Raw genomic sequence first — 17,527 nt, forward strand, 5'->3', positions numbered from 1 at the left:
GGCCATGGTGATAGTATTTACTCCACAGACATAGCCAAATGCTACAAATCAGGATTTTATCCCTTGGAGTACTTGTCATTAAACACTTACCAGCACACCATTGAAACGGAGGCCTAGAGAAGGAAGGAAGGAAGGAAGGAAGGAAGGAAGGAAGGAAAGAAAGAAAAGAAGGAAAGAAAGAAAGAAGGAAAGAAAGAAAGGAAGAAAGAAGGAAGGAAGGAAAGGGAAGAAAGAAAGAAAGAAAGAAAGAAAGAAAGAAAGAAAGAAGAAAAGAAAAGTAAAGAAAAGAAAAGAAAGAGAATAATGGAGGCCTTGGAAGGAAGTGGAAAAAACAAGGTCAGGTGACCTTTTATATTTGTGATTCTCTTGACAGTCTCAGCTGCGGTGACCAAACTGTTGCTTGTACTTGCCACCCATTCCCTCCATTCCATCAGCTAGATTTTACTGGGCTCTGCCACAGACCATTTTCAATGGCTTTTTGGCATCCCAGGCAACTGTCAAAGATGAGTGAAAGAATAAATAAATCTACTAGATTTAGAAATGAACACCACATTAAGTATCCATATTCAAGGAGATAAAGTGTTTTGAGGACTTTGACGAAGTAGAAAGTAACTTATAGAGCCAGAATGAAAAACAGACATAGCAGAGTATAATGTTAATAGAGATTTTTTTAAAGCAATGCAAAAACAGTCATCTATAAGTTAAGTGAAGTTGGGAGTTTGGAAGTTTAAAATTACTTCCTGTTAGGTGTGCCTGGGTGGCTCAGTTGGTTAAGCGTCCAACTTTGGCTCAGGTCATGATCTCACAGTTCCTAAGTTTGAGCCCCACATCCGGCTCCATGCTGACAGCTCAGGGCCTAGAGTCTGCTTCAGATTCTGTGTCTCCCTTTCTCTGTCTCTCCCCTACTTACACTCTGTCTCTCTCTCTCTGTCTCAAACATAAATAAACATTAAAAAAATCTTTTTTAATTACTTCCTGTTAAATAAAACCCCCACATGTTCTCCTACTGCAAGTGAAAGAAATTTAACATTGCACTAAGATATATTAATTTTTATGGGGTTAAAAAGTAAGACATCATTATTCTAAATTTATTAGTTATACTTAGTTTTTGGTCACTATTCCCTTGAAAGGATCTAGGGGGTAAAATTTTGACAGTTCCCAAAGAGGAACAGTAAAAATCACTAGAGGCTTTTAAAAATTCATGCATGAAGAGCCACAGAATTGTTTTTATTGAAAGTATCTTCAAGAAAATAAGGGTGTTGGAGTGCCTGGGTGGCTCAGTCGATTGAGCGTCCGACTTCGGCTCAGGTCATGATCTCATAGTCCGTGAGTTCGAGCCCCGCGTCGGGCTCTGTGCTGACAGCTCAGAGCCTGGAGCCTGCTTCCGATTCTGTGTCTCCCTCTCTCTCTGACCCTCCCCCATTCATGCTCTGTCTCTCTCTGTCTCAAAAATAAATAAACATTTAAAAAAAAAATTTTTTTTTAAAGAAAATAAGGGTGTTGAAAAAAAGATTTTTGTTTGAGGTTTTCTGTGCAAAAGCAAGATTGAACAAAGAGAACATGCTTAGATTTTTCTTTATAAATTGACTGGCTGGGGTGCCTGACTGTCTCAGTTGGTGGAGCGTGCTACCCTTGATCTTGGGGTTGAGTTTGAGCTCCATGTTGGGTGTAGAGATTACTTTAAAAAAATTGGTAGTATCAGTAAAAGAGTACCCAGATATTAAAACTGGTTGGTGAGAGAGGTGGTCTCCATTGATAGAGACATCCAGGGAGAAACAAGCAGTTTTGTGTTGAGTATGGCAGGCCTTTAGAAGACAGGGCTTTCTCAGGTTCTGTGGCTACCAACACATTCTAATTCTCTGATTACAATTTGAGACCGGAACCAAGAGTCCTTCCCATGGCACTATTGTTGATGTCCCAGTGACCGGATTTGAGCTCTGGCATTTCAAACTTTGTTTCTGCCTTCATAACTCTCAAAACTTGTGGGTGACAAAAAGGCCTTCTGATTTCTAAAGGAACACTCCCAGGAAACTTTATCTCAACTGTAAGAATCAAAAATACTCAACTCTTACTCCAGTTTAAAGCCCCTTTCAGGCGCCTGGGTGGCTCAGTTGGTTGAGCGTGTGACTTCGGCTCAGGTCATGATTTCACAGTTTGTGGGTTCAAGCCCCGCGTCGGGCTCTGTGCTGACTGCTTGCTCAGAGCCTGGAGCCTGCTTCAGATTCTGTGTCTCCTTCCCTCTCTGCCCCTCCCCTGCTCACGCTTTGTCTCACTCTCTTTCTCAAAAATAAATAAAATGTAAAAAAAAAAAAATTTTTTTTTTTTAAAAAGCCCATTTGATTTCATTTGTTTATTTCATTATTTGCTTGTTGGTTGGTTTGTTTGCTTTTTAAAAAAAATTTTTTTAATGTTTATTTATTTTGGAGAGAGAGACAGAATGTGAGTGGGTTAGGGGCAGAGAGAGAGAGAGACACAGAATCTGAAGCAGCTCCAGGCTCCGAGGTGCCAGCACAGAGCCTGACATGGGGCTCGAACTCAGGAGCTATGAGATCATGACCTGAGCTGAAGTCAGATGCTCAAACAACTCAGCCACCCAGGTGCCCCAGGTTTGTTTGCTTTTCTAAAATACCTCTGGGTCCTGCTCTTCTCCCTCATGGCACCATCTCCCCCTACTTGCTGTATCTTTCCTCCAACCCATGGTCACCAAGGTCCTCATGGCTGAGGGGGAACTCTTCACAGGAGCACATCATAGGTTTCATTATTTACCTCCTGGCAGGTTCCCCACTCCCTTTCTCTGTGCTCATATGGGATCCTCTTTAATGATCCAGCTCTATAAACTATCATTTTGTTTTGATTACTCTAGGCAGCTTTGGAAGAAAGCCTGGTCATTGTGGAGACCCAGACACATTTCTCTTCCATCTTTCCTTTTAAAGGAGGCAGTAAGAGGATTCTTCATGAGAAAATGCTGCAACTGAAAGCTGGAATGCAGCAGCCCCTAGAGAAGGGACCTGCTGAGAGGAGAGTGGGTGAGCAGCAGACTCAGCCAGAGGAGACAGGGTCCTCCGCTATGTCCCATAGCAGGTAAGAGACTCTTTGTTTAGACACTCCACCGTCAGAATTAAATCATTGCCCTTACGGCAGCTTTCAGGTCTGCATCCAGACTCTGTAGCTTAATTATAGGGCTGTCTCTTAAGACCTTCCTGAAAAGTCTTTACAGAAAAGCCTATATGGCTTTTAGTATCAATTACTTTATATTATTCAGAGAAATTTGGTTTTATTCTAAATAACAATGCATGTATTCACCAAATATATCACCTTCAAGGATGTTTGGGATTTCATGGAATTCTTCCAGTCATGTGAGTAGCGTCTCTTTTCTGCATTGACAGGGACACCTAAGAATCTCCTGTTCTGTCAGGAGATTTCAGGACAATCAGATTGTCCCTGGTTTCTGGTCTGGCAATTTTGATAAGTTCAATTCTTTTTTTTTTTTTAATTTTTTTTAACGTTTTATTTATTTTTGAGACAGAGAGAGACAGAGCATGAACAGGGGAGGGTCAGCGAGAGGGAGACACAGAATCTGAAACAGGCTCCAGGCTCCAAGCTGTCAGCACAGAGCCCGACGCGGGGCTTGAATTCACTGACCATGAGATCATGACCTGAGCCGAAGTCGGCCGCTTAACCGACTTCGGCCACCCAGGCGCCCCGATAAGTTCAATTCTTAAAATAAGCTTACAAAATTGTCAAATAATGGCTGGTTGGCTTGACTTGTCAGCGTTTTTAATGGCTGTATGTTTATAGCTTTTCAAAGGCATTAAAATGATATGGAGTTAATGCATTATACATTTACCTGTGAACACCAGTTACTGACATACTACATCATAACTAACTTGCTTAGTGGTTGGAGCACATATTTAAAGGTGATAAAATTCAGCTTCATGCTCCATTGGGTACTGTCAATATGTACCACTTAAATTTCCCTGACCCAGAGAAGAATGTTAGAGCTAAAATAACCTTAGAGTCACTTAGTCTCATTTCCTCATTTCAGACCTGAGAACATTCAGGCCCAAAGATATGGTTGCTTGATCAAAGTTGCACAATAGCCTTTTTTGCAGAAATAATATTAAAATCTTGGACTCTTAATTCACAAAGCCTATACCTACTTTGTGAAATACATTTAAAAAATCATATTCTCATGATTATTTTCATAAAGTCTTTATTTTTAGAGCAGTTTTAAGTTCAGAGCAAAACTGAGTGGAAGGTACAAAGAATTTCCATATATACCCCGTCCCTGCACATGCATAGCCTCCACCCCCACTATCAACATCCTGCACCAAAGTAGTATATTTGTTACAATCCATGAACCTACATCGACACATCATTATCACTGAGAGTCATAGTAGTTTACATTAGGGTTCATTCTTGGTGGTGTACATTCTTCGGGTTTTGACAAAAGTATAATGATGTGTATTCACCATTATAGAAACATATAGAATGACTGTTCATTGCCCTAAAAATACTCTGTGCTCTGCCTATTCATTCCTTCCTCCTTCCTAATCCCTGGCAGCCACTGATCTTTTTACTGTTTCCATAGTTTGCCTTTTCCAGAATGTCATAGAGTTGCAAGCATACACCATGTAGCTTTTTCAGATTGGCTTCTTTCATTTAATAATATACAAATTTTGGTTCCTTCATGTCTTTTCATAGTTTGATTGCTCCTTTCTCATTAGTGTTAATAATACTACATTTTTTTCTGGATGTGCCAGTTTATTTATAAATTCACCTACTAAAAGATAAATATCTTGGTTGCTTCCAAGTTTTGGCAATTATGAATAAAGCTGCTATAAGCATTGTGTGCAGATTTTTATGTGGACATAAGTTTTCAACTCATTTGAGTAAATAGTGAGGATACAGTTTCTAGATCATATGGTAATGGTATGTTTAGTTTTGTAAGAAACCACAAAACCATCTTCCAAAGTGGCTGTAGCATACTCAGTCACCAGTGAGTGAGAGGATCTGCTGCTCCACATCCTCACTAGTATTTGGTGTTACCAATGCTCGAGATTTTTACCATTCTAACATGTAGTAGTGTCTCATTGTTATTTTAATTTGCAATTCCATAATGACATAAGATGCTGAGGATTTTTCTTTTACTTATTTGCCATCTGTATATCTTCTTTGATGTCTGTTGGGTCTTTTGCCCATTATTTGATTGGATTGTTCATTTTCTTGTTGTTGAGTTTGGGGAGTTCTTTGTATAATTTTGACAACAGTCCTTTATCAGATAGGGCGTTTGCAAATATTTTATCCATGTCTGTGATTTGTCTTCTTATTCTCTTGACCATGCATTTTGCAGAGTGAAAGTTTTAAATTATAATCAAGTCCAGATTATTAATTATTTATTTTATGGATTGTGCCTTTTGATATTTGTGTTTAAAGAGTCATCACGAAACTCAAGATCAGTTAGACTTTCTGCTTTGTTATCTTCTAGGAGGTTTATATTTTGTGTTTTACATTTAGACCTATATGTATTTTGAGCTAATTTTTGTAAAGAATGTAAAGTCCTGTCTAGGTTCAATTTTTTGCATGTAGGTGTCCAATTGTCTAGCACCATTTGTTGAAGGATTATCTTTTCTTCATTGTTCTGCCTTTGTTCCTTTGTCAAAGATCAGTCAACTGTATTTTTGTGGGTCTGTTTCTGGGCTGTTTTGTTCCACTGATTTGTTTATTCTTTCACCAATGTCACACTTTCTGGATTACTTGTACCTTGATCATAAGTCTTGCAGTCGTGGTGTCAGTCCTCTGACTTTGTTCTTCAATATTATGTTGGGTGTTCTGCTTCTTTTGCCTCTCCATGTAAATCTTAGAATTGGTTTGTCAATAGCCACAGAATAACTTGCTGGGATTTTGATTTGAATCTTTGGATGAAGTTGGGAAGAACTGACATCTTGACAATGTTGAGTCTTCTTATCCATAAACATGGAATATCTTTACATTCATTTAGTGCTTGTTTGATTTCCTTTTATCAGAGCTTTGTTATTTTCCTTATATAGATAGATCTTGTACATATTCTGTTAGAGTTTTACAAAAGTATGTCATTTGGGGGTGCTAAGGTAAATGGTATTGTTTTCAATTTCAAACTCTACTTGTTAATTGCTGGTATATAGGAAAGCAACTGATTTTTGTATATTAACCTTGTATTCTGCAACCTGACTTTAATCACTTTCTAGTTCCAAGAGGTTTTTTTTGTCAATCCTTTCAGATTTTCTACATCAACAATTGTGTCACTTGCAAACAAAGACAGTTTTATTTCTTCCTTTCCAATCTGTAAACCTTTTATTTGCTTTTGTTTGTTTCATTGCATTATCCAATATGATGTTTAAAAGGAGTGGTGAGAGGGGACCCCTAACCTTATTTCTGATCCAAGTGGAAAAGCTTCTACTTTCTTACCACTAAGTATGATGCTGGCTGTTTGTTTTTTGTAAATATTCTTTATCGAGCTGAGGAAATTGTTCCTTCTATTCTTAGTTTGCCAAAATTTTTTTTTCTCATTTCATCATGAATGGGTGTTGTATTTTGTCAAATGTTTTTTCTGCATCTATTAATATGATCATATGATTTTTCTTCATTAGCCTGAATTACAGCAATTGATTTTCAGATGTTGAAGTCAGCTCTCCATCTGGAATACATCTCACTTGGTGTGTTACATAATTCATCAAATACATTGCTGTATTCAATTTACTAATGTTTTGCTGGAGATTTTTGTACCGGTGTTCATGAGAGATATTGTTCTGTAAGGTGTTTTTTTTTTTTTCTTATAATGTCATTGTCTGGTTTTGATAATAGGGTAATGTTAACCTCATACAATGAGTTAGAAAATATCTCCTCTGGTTCTATCTCCTATAGAAAGCCTGTAGAGAATTGGTATAATTGTTTCCTTACATGTTTGGTAGAATTCACTGTGAGCTCATCTGGGCCCAGTGCTTTCTGTTTTGGAAGGTTATTAATTATTGATTCAATGTGTCTCATATACATAGGTCTATTCATATTGTTTATTATTCTTGTGTGAACTTTGGCAGATTGTGCTTTTCAAGGAATTGGACCATTTCATCTAGGTTATCAAATTTGTGGCCATAGAGTTGTTCATAGCATTTCTTAATTATCCTTTCAGTGTGCATCAGCTCTAGAGTGATCCTCTCCTTTATTTCTGGTATTAGTAATTTGTGATCTTCTCTCTTTTTCCTTTTCTCTAGCCTGCCTAGAGCCTCATTGAGTTTACTGATCTTTTCGAATAACCATATTTTTTAAAAATTACCTAAATAAATTTTAATTGTCATTGTAATAAGTATTATTTATTATTGAGAAACTGGATGGGAATAAATAATAAACCTATAGAATCCAGAATAATAAGTGTATTCCAGAAAAAAGGCCTTGCCTTAAAAGTGGAATAGCCTTGTTTATCTCAGAGACCCCTAAAACTCAGAGCAAGAGGATGCATGGTACTGATAAAGAACACTAGAGTGAGAGTTTGGAACCAAAATTTGTAATAATGATCCTTCCACCAACTAATGATGGAAGCTCAGGTGTATTTCTCCCCACTCCAACTTTACTGAGATATTATCAACATATATCAGGTACATTTCTTACACTTTGTGAGTCTCAATGTCTTCATCTATAAAATAAGATGAGGCCTTTTCCTGCACTAGTGTTGTCCACATCTTGAACTGGGATGTTAAAGGGTTTATTGGGGGGCCTGGGTGGCGCAGTCGGTTAAGCGTCCGACTTCATCCAGGTCACGATCTCGCGGTCCAGGAATTTGAGCCCCGCGTCAGGCTCTGGGCTGATGGCTCGGAGCCTGGAGCCTGTTTCCGATTCTGTGTCTCCCTCTCTCTCTGCCCCTCCCCCATTCATGCTCTGTCTCTCTCTGTCCCAAAAATAAATAAACATTGAAAAAAAATTTTTTTAAAAAGGGTTTATTAACTTAGTAATTGCAATCAGGACCAAGTCTTAGCCCCTTGTGCACGTCTGTATCTGGGTATGTGTGTGTGCACATGTGTGTGTGTGGTTTTTTTTTTAAGCTTATTTATTTATTTTGAGAAAGAGAGAGAGAGGAGGGGCATAAAGAGAGGGAGAGAGAGAATCCCAAGCAAGCTCCATGCTGTCAGCGCAGAGCCTGATGCGGGCTTGAACTCATGAACTGTGAGATCATGACCTGAGCCAAAACCAAGAGTCAGATGCTTAACCAACTGAGCCACCCAGGCCTCCCCACGTGTGTGTTTTTTGCAAGAGAACACTATGTCAATATTATATCCTGAGGTCTCAGAGCTGAAAGAACAGATGGGAGGAGCATCTTCTTGGTTAGAAAAAGAGAGTAATGAGAGGTGATGAGGGGACTTGGGTAGCCAAAGTTGATATAAATGAGAAAGTTAGAGGGAGTTGAATGTCAAAAATCTAGAAATAGCAAGATTGAAACCACTAGATCACTAAAATATTAGTTAGAGTTTATTGTGCACATAAAAGTAGTTTGCCACTGGGAGCTCTCAAACCAACAGTGGAATGAGGCTCAAAGGTATATTGTTATAAGACACCTTATATAGTGAGAATGCATAGGTTATTTATTATTTCCAATGATTGGTTACATCATTAGAGTTTTCCTAATGATTGAGGATTGGTTAAAAGTGACCACCTCATGCCAATTTGGGGGAACAGCTTGAATTTCATCTGTGATTTTCAGAGGCATGTGCAAGAAGTGGCCCAAGGTAATTTTCGCTTGTTTTGCAGAATAAGCTAGGTTTGGATTCAGTAATTTTCCTAATAGCATGACAAAAATATCACGGTCATTATCTATTTTAAAATCTGTACTGTTGTATATGGAAGTCTAATCTCCATTGTCTGAGTCAAGCCAAAGTGTGTGATTATAGAGTGAGTCTAGAACATGCCCTAAATTACGTCCAGTACCATGAAGGCTTGCTGTGCATAGACAGATTGCCAACAATGAAGTTTGCAATGATTATGGGCCATCCTTTGGCTTCCAAAGTTCCTCCCAGTACCAGATTAACTGGCTGTAAGTATTAATTGAATGGCCAAGGCATGGATACCAAACCTTTTTGTAAAGCCATTTTCCGGTCATCCAAGCATGTATAGGAGCTGGTTCTAACACTGAGAGTCTTCCTGAGCATTTAAGTATCTACATAACCAACAATCATTTTGATTAGTAAAGGAAGGTATGCATTGAATGGTAGGCCTTAGTGGGTAGAGAAAATCCCTAACAGAAAAAGGAACATGGGTGTGAATGTTCTGTATTAATTTGTAAAGCAGTAATATCACAGTAATTGTTATAAAAATGAGTCCTGGAAAAAGATAGGGGATCTAACAGAATCTTGTTCTGTGTTCTTTGCCTTGTCTGCTTCAAGGGAAATTTTTTTTTCCTGGAAATCCTTAATGTTAAGTTAGCCGTAGGTTGACAAGTCCAAGAGTTGAGGCGGGGGGGGGGGGGGGGGGGGATTCTCTTGGATTGAGAGACATGGACCCAAGGTTTAATACCCAGTAATTTAACTAGTGTATGAAAAAACAGAACCTGGTAGAGCCCTTTTCATAGAGGTTCAAGTGTTGTTTTTCATTTATATCTGTTTCAGAATACCCAGTCTCCAGGTTCCAGTGTATGAAGTATAAATTTTTCACCAGGCACAGAAGGTCTCTAAAAACCTCCTTGACCTGTTGAATATAAGTTTTTGAATATTGTATCAGTACTTTAAAGTCATATTAGAATTTACAAGGGCAAGATGTGCATGGGGCTTTATCATTAAAGGCATGGATTCATAAGGTGTTAATTTATGTTTCCCAAAAGGTGTTGATCTCACTGTCATAAGGCCTAAGGGTAACACTTTAGGCTAAGGTGTTCCTGTGGTTTCAGTCAATTTTACCAGTTTTACTCTTAGGATATCATTGGTACATTGAACCTTCCCTAAAGACTGAGGGTGATAGAGACAATGATAGTGTCATAACGTTTGAATAACCTTGTTTAGTTGTTTTATAACCTATCCAGGTAAAAACTGAGTCCTTTATCACTTGAAATTTCATCTGAGATTCCCCACAGTGGAAAAGGATTTTCTAATAATTTCCTTGCGACTGTGGTGATCATCAGCTTGCCAACATGGGAATCCTTCTACCCATCTAGAAAATAGATATACCATTACAAGTACATAGTGATAGCCCACAGAAGGAGAATTTTGAAAAAGTATCAAATGAAAATGTTCAAATGGTCCAGACAGTGGGGGAGCAACCCCTGGAATTAGGTTAAATGGTTTCTCCCAGGTTATATGATTGACAGGTTAATCATTGAATATAAACCCATCGTGCGAATTTAGAACAATCACCCCACTAATATTTTTTCAGAATTCAAGACATTTGGTCAATTCCATGGTGGGTAGTCACATGAAGCACTTGCAAGAGTGGTGATGGAGGGATTCAGGAGGCACCAGCCAGCCATGTGTACCCTCCCCAAATCCTCTTTTTATGATAAATCTGTATCCTTCTTGGTGCCACTTTTGGTTTTCAGCATCAGATACCATTTTTTGTCTATTACACAGTTGTCTTAAGTAATCTGATGTGGATCTACAGTGGAGGATAGGTTATGGAAATTCAGGAGAATGGCTTTACCAAAAGGTTTAGTATCTGTCCCTTGGCCATTTTATGGCGTTTATTTAAAGTTCTGGTACCTTAGGAATCTCTTGAGTAGGAACCTTAGCATGAAAGTCAGCCATTTGTTTTGGGGGACACCTGTCTGGCTCAGTCGGTGGAACACGTGACTCTTGATCTCAGGGTTGTGAGTGTGACCCCCACACTGGGTGTAGAGACTACTTGGGAGGGAAAAAAAAAGTTTTTGTTTCCAGAGCATACCACAGTGATGAACTACTCTGAAGATATACCTGCTATTCGTGTAAATATTTGCAGTTTTTTCGTTTGTCAATTCACAGGCTCCAGTGAGAGCCAAACAACTCTGCAGGTACGGCTGAATTAAATAAAGGAAGGGCTCCTCTTTCTAGTAATTCATGTTGCGTAGTGACAGCATATTTGTCCTGATATTTTCCTTCAGAGTTTTTGGCATAGAGTACTAAATCCAGACAGGCCAATAGGGTTTCTTGTAAATCTAATCTAGGAGTTTGATTTGAGGAGACCAATTCAACAGTTATGAGTCTCTCCTTTGTTTGATAAGGGTAGGAAGGTAGCAAGATTTGAGGAGACGCAGGAAAGAACACTCAGGAGACAGGATGAGGATCTCACAAGATGTTGTCTACTAGCTGAGAAATGGTATGTATGCTCAGTGTTTGGCAAACTTTCTACAGCATGAGGAACCTATAGATTTATTTCATTTCCTGAACAAGTTTCAAGGAGAATTCCATAATTTTAGCAGATGCAGCTACGCCCTTTAAACAATTTGGGTATGCCCTGGCCTTTGGATGCAATTGTAAGCTATAATAGGCTATAGGCCTATTTTTTCCTTCATTTCTTGAGTAAGGGCTCCCAAAACTGATTGTTACATTCTTGAACAAACAACGTAAAAGGTTTAGTGTAGTGAGGAAGTCCCAATGAAGGAAGATTCGGTAATGCCCATTTAATTTCAGTAAAGGCTTCCTCACGTTTGTTTTCCAAAGAAGAGGTTCTTGAGCATTAATCTTAGTTCATAGAGTAGAGAAGCTAACTAGGAAAGGTTAGGGACCCAGGACTGACAATATTCTGCAAGTCTGAGGGCATTGATATTTCACAGAGCTCCCCAAGTGAGGACAGGATCTTTCTTAGGGGCAAGGGTTTTTTGCATCAGTGGAAAATGCATACGATCCCTGAGAGGACATTTAGGACAGAAACACAGTGAGAGATGAGTGGAGGTTTGTAAGAACTTCTCTTTTCCAGAATTGGAAAAATGTTTACTGAGAGCCTCCTTTGTGTTCAGCTGTGTCCATAAGATGACCAAAATACTCCAGGCTCTGAAAGAGCTCTTAGTCTAGGAACCAGCATCTGCCTAATGATGTGAGAAATGTTGGTCAGAAATGTGAATAAAGTATAGCATCATTTAGAAGGTTCAAATAGAGTTTGATGCTTCCTGGGGGTGACCTGTCCTGATCGCCATCCTGGCTCTTTCCAGTGCCTGGATTAATGTACTAAACCAGTGACTCTGGGCTTCAGGAAAATTTCACCTCCTCAGGAAATAACTAGCACCCATGCTCCCTGTTAGCACAATACAGATTACACTGCCAAGGTCTCCAAGAGAAACTGGTGAAATCAGAAGCCATTGATTCTGCTCTGGCACACCTGCGGAAACCGAGGGGACGTCAGGTTGGTCTGATAAACTCACCATTACCAAAGTAATGATAATATGTCTTTGATAAGTTAAATGCTTTACTGGGATTGCTGTCCTCATCCCAACATTTAAAATAAAGTTTGGGGCGCCTTGGTGACTCAGTCAGTTAAACATCCGACTCTTGATTTCAGCTCGGATCATGATCTCACTGTTAGTTTGAGCCTCACAGTGGGCTGTGCGCTGATGGTGTGGAGCCTGCTTGGGATTCTGTCTCCCTTTCTCTCTGTCCTTCCCTGCTTGCTATCTCTCTCAAAATAAATGAAAATTAACTTAAAGTCAATCCTGACCATATTTCTAAAAAGGCGAAATAGTCCTTTTGCCCTCATTTGCAGATGATGAAACCGAGGCACAAAGTAGTAAAGTGACTTTCCAAGTTTGCAGTGGGAGCATAGAGCATACTGAGGCTACAGTCTAGGCCTGCTGCTTCCTGCTTCATCCATCCAGCTGTGTTGCCTCCCTCAGGAACAAGATGAACTAAAACCTCCTCTTCTACTCTCCTCTATGACAAATAGTAGTCGTGTTGGGCAGGATATTATGGGATACTAAATTGGTTCAGATCATTTCTTGGAGATCATTTTTCAGATCACTCTTTTGAACCCTACAAGCAAAACACTGCACTAATTAGTTACACCAGAGCATACAGACATGGTAGAATACAGTGGGTAGACTAAAGGAGCTTGAAGATGTGCTAGCAATGGAGCAATGGAAAAACATAGATAGGTCCATCCTGGTGAGAGAACAAGTGGTCTCTTCTCACATGATGGTTTTCCTTTCGACTTTCCAATTAAAGCCTGACTTTTTTTTACTGTACTGAAATGGTTTATTAAACTGAAGAGATGGATTGGGAACAGATTTTAAAGCAGAACTAGGGAAGAAAAGCTGATTCCATTTTCAGAAGTACAGGCCTGGGGAAAGACACTTTTAGAAGGAGGCTTTCAAACAGAAGAAGGCTTTGTTTTCCTTTCTTCATTCCCTTTGCCACATTCAGGTCCCTAAACACGTGCTAATTCAGTGTAGGGGTTTTGGGGGTGAAATTCTCTAAGTGTCTTCTGCTGAAGTACCACAACCTGTCAGTCACCTCTTTCCTCACTTACTGTTTCTTCCCCTCTTTAGGAAATGCCATTCCTTGATCCAGGATCAGGCTCGAGAGTTGACCCACCTGCGGCAGAAGATGAGAGTGGGGAGAACTTTCTCTTCCCTTCTCATTCAACATGTCAGGAACACAGTGAAAACCTTTGAGGAGCTCCTCAGCAGCAATAAAATTGACCACTGCATGGAGCAGCACTTCCGTGAGCAGCTGGCCAAGGGGAGCCAGCTGGCAGAGAGCCTTGCCAGCAAATTCAGCACAGGTAAGCCGGCCCCAGGGCTCAGGAAGACTTTCAGTCCCTCCCAAGGACCAAGGCTCAGACCAGCCCATATCCATCGACAAGTGACTTTTCAATCTGATGTCCTGCTCTGTAGTCACCACCTTGGAAGCATGGTGGAGTCAGGACTGGCTGGTGAGGAGCACTGAGGAGAAGCACACCGGATTGAGGATGCCCAGATGAGGGCCACAGCCCTGCCATCTCTCATGGGATATGGCCACTCGGGCAAAAGGCATCTCTGGCAGGTGATAGCATTTATCTGAAACTAACTGGCAGAAAGGGAGGTAGAACAGGGGCAGCTGGGTGCTGTGAACAGAGCCCCAAACCAGGATCTGAAGACCCTGGCTCTAGCCTGTATGTGTTCATTGCCAGCTCCGGACACGTTCATATTTCTCTTGATTTCTGTTTCCTCACAAAAAAAGTTAGGTCAAATAATACCAGCGTGATTGTCCCAGGGATCAGATCAGCAATATTAATCAGTGCACTTCAAAAACATGATCAAACAACCATGCTGATTTGGGCATAGTTTAGACACTGTATAGACTGGTACCTGGTTGTGGGAACATTAGTTCAGGTGCCTTTTTCATAGAATAGTCCCTGGAGCACCAAGGACGCATAGGCTTGAGGCCACTGTGTGGGCTCCTGGTGGCAGATGCAGAGGTGGGACAGGGATGTCTGTCACCTCTACAGAGATAGGAGTAGGTTCTGTGTGAAAACTGTGGCCGAGCACACAGAGGCAGGACTGGGAACCAGCTCTGTGGCAGAACTGGGAGACTCTGGTTGGAGTGGTCCAGAGCCGCCAGACAAGTAGCTCAAGACCTGTAGGAAAAGAGACATTTAGCTTTTGACTCTGATCCAGGGCAGAGCAAGTAAAGATAATGGCCTTTGTGGTGGGCTCAGGAAAGCCCACCAGACAAGTTCTCCAAAGTCTCGAGCCAATGTCTCCTGAGAAGATTCAGAGTATCTTGGACTGGAGCATCAAATAGTCACGTCTCATCCCAGAGAAAATTCAGAGTTTGTCTGTAATCTGGGAAATAAGACCTGCTTAAATTATGACTGGTCCTTTTTGAATCTGGTTTTCAGATGACTGCATAAGTGAGAAGAATCAAACAGGACACATGCTGCGGACCCTCAGGTAACTCTAGGTTCTCAGGGGCTGTGAAACATAATCTGGTGAAGGATTTATAAGCAGGAGCTCTCACATCCCATAAAAAAACAGATGGCTGATTATGATTATGTCTCCTTGGTGATGAAGTGGTCTCGTTTCTTTTTTTTTTTTAATTTATTGTTATTTTGGTCCCATTCTCATATTCAATCACCAATTTAGCAATACAGTAATTTAGCAATACCAATTTAGCAACCTTAGGAGTCTCCTGTACCCCCGGGGATCAGCTCTGATTTCTCTCAGATCTTTAAAGACCAGAGTGAGGGGCGCCTGGGTGGCTCAGTCGGTTGAGCATCCGACTTCGGCTCAGGTCATGATCTCGCGGTCCGTGAGTTCGAGCCCCATGTCGAGCTCTGTGCTGACAGCTCAGAGCCTGGAGCCTGTTTTAGATTCTGTGTCTCCCTCTCTCTCTGACCCTCCCCTGTTCATGCTCTGTCTCTCCCTGTCTCAGAAATAAATAAACGTTAAGAGAAAAAAAAATAATTAATTAATTTAAAAAAAAGATATTAAAAAAAAAAAAAGTAAAGACCAGAGTGAGATTATATCTGGTTTCTTTAAGGGTGACCCAAGAGGTACTGGCACATGATAAATAACTACAAGTTTTTCTTGCAAAAAAAGAGATTTATACTCCATGACCATACTTAGGGAAGGAAGTCTAGAAAGTACAAGACACCTAGGAAGCCGCATTGCCTTGGGAAGCAGTTTTAAACAGGCCACTGCAAATACTACTGAACACATCGTGTTCACAGAGTGTGAACCTCTGGTTGTCTTATGAAGGAACCATGAGTATTATTTAAGGGGCCTAATGGGTCTTCTCTCTTCCTCAGGATGTTTGTGGCCAAGGCACTGGGCAACTGTTGTCCTCCCCTGTCCCCCACTCTCCACCCCCAAACAAATGGTTTGCCTTCTCCTCTGAAGGAACAGTCTCCTTGACTTCTGGGGCTTCTCCCATGGGCTGCCAGATTGCTATAGCTATGTCATTCAGGTGACCTTTATTTTCCCTCTGTCTTTCTTACCCCGCCAGTATCTTAAGGGAGATGCATGCAAAGGGTAAAGTGCCAGAAGCTCTAAAGACCAAACAGCAGGCCCAGCCCCAGACTCTGCCCCAGATCCAGTCCAGCAGCCATGCCCAGTCTGCTGCCCATCACTCCTCCAGCAGCACCTCCCTGCTTCATGAAGAGCAAGAAGTACACCCTGCAGTGGCTGTGGCCAGTGAGTACCCAGACAGCATCCTGTTGCTAGGTGCTTGCTCCTTTGTCTACACCAAGAGTAGGTATCTTTGCAGCCAGGCCCTACAGATCCCCTGTGATGTACCTGGTGGGGCACAGGTCTGGGACTCGGTGCCAAGCACAGGCCCCAAGGGTGTCAGGCAGCTCTTCTCCATTCCTAACCCCACACGTCATCAGCCACTAGACCTCCTCTGACACATACACGGTCTTGGACTTGAGGGGAGGGGTCATGAGTTGGGAAGGGAAAGGGGCAAATGCTCCCTTATCACTGCAATCCCATCATATCATGTTTCAGGCCATGGGCATGAACATCACTAATATTGGGTCTCTGATCTTGGAATCTCTGGGGTAAACAGTCACAGTTCTTATTTTCTGTTTATTACTAAACATTCTTTATCATTTGTGGATTTATAGATCCCATCCATCATTCTAATAATTCAGCTGTAATGTCCTCTGAACCCTCAGTATCTGGGACGTGTCTCAGGTTCAGGCTGAACCCATCGCCAACTTGCCTCTCCCCAGAATTCCCCAAGGAGGGCACTTGGGTCGCCTCGGTGCGGAGGAGGAGCAGCATACATTTAAAATCAAACCTTCATTTTCTCCTGCTCAGCTTTCTCTTTAATTTTCCTCCTGAGAAAAGCATTTCTGTTTTTAGGGAACTGTATCAATCAAATTCTGGTGTAAATAATACTAAGAAACCAACCTTAGTCTGATTTTTTTTTCCTGAATTGACTGTTTTAAGCAATGAATGAGCCATATTGGGATTTGACCTGATACTATTCCTGTTTCTCATTTTACCCTGAGGATCAGAGCAGCATAATGTTTCCCCCGGGATTATAGCAACCAAGGAAAGAAAGGAAATTGACATTTATTGAACATCTGGTGTGCTTACATTACTAACTACGCATCTTGCCTTTAATTTAATCAGCATAACCATCCCCTCAAGTAGTTGGTGGTGTCCCAGTTTTACAAGGCTGAGGACACTGAGGCTCAGTGAAGTCAGGACACTTACTGAAGAGTGGCCAGCTTGGGATGGCATTCACCGTGAGCCTGACTCAACAGCTCAGACCGTCCACCACACAGCAGCCAGAGCAGTCAGGGACCAAGCAGGGAGGGCGTCACCTCTTCGCACATATCTTTTGCTGGGTTTCTGGAGCCGGTGTTTTCCCCACTCCACTCTTTCTGACAATGGTGTAGCCTCTGCAGATGAGACAAGTCCCTATGGACATTGCACTTTCGTCCACGGATTTATGAATGAATGAGCTGTCCTTGATGTGTATGTGACATCTTCCAAGGGGCCCAGGGGAGTTTTACCTACATCCTTGAATTCAGTTGCCCAGAGTCACTTGACCTGAACTCAGGGCCACCCTGGGAGACAGCAGAAGGGCAAACACACCTTCCCCCTCACCGACAA

General features: G+C 41.1%; 1 protein-coding gene across 5 annotated transcripts in view; it reads left to right on the forward strand.

The window, feature by feature from the left end:
* LOC125159528 (myomegalin-like) overlaps positions 1 to 17,527 on the forward strand; it is a 50,063-nt gene that overhangs the window by 26,366 nt on the left and 6,170 nt on the right. For 4 of the 5 annotated variants that reach the window (XM_047848016.1, XM_047848012.1, XM_047848013.1 and 1 more), the window contains exons 2-6: positions 2,934 to 3,081; positions 11,218 to 11,307; positions 13,469 to 13,704; positions 14,803 to 14,854; positions 15,909 to 16,096. In XM_047848016.1, coding sequence (XP_047703972.1) covers positions 2,963 to 3,081; positions 11,218 to 11,307; positions 13,469 to 13,704; positions 14,803 to 14,854; positions 15,909 to 16,096 — 685 coding nt within the window. In that variant the 5' untranslated portion in view covers positions 2,934 to 2,962. The remainder of the gene's footprint in view (positions 1 to 2,933; positions 3,082 to 11,217; positions 11,308 to 13,468; positions 13,705 to 14,802; positions 14,855 to 15,908; positions 16,097 to 17,527) is intronic. The other variant, XM_047848015.1, reaches the window with a different exon arrangement.

The sequence above is a fragment of the Prionailurus viverrinus genome, unplaced genomic scaffold, assembly GCF_022837055.1.
Source record: "Prionailurus viverrinus isolate Anna unplaced genomic scaffold, UM_Priviv_1.0 scaffold_50, whole genome shotgun sequence".
Taxonomy (NCBI): Eukaryota; Metazoa; Chordata; class Mammalia; order Carnivora; family Felidae; genus Prionailurus; species Prionailurus viverrinus.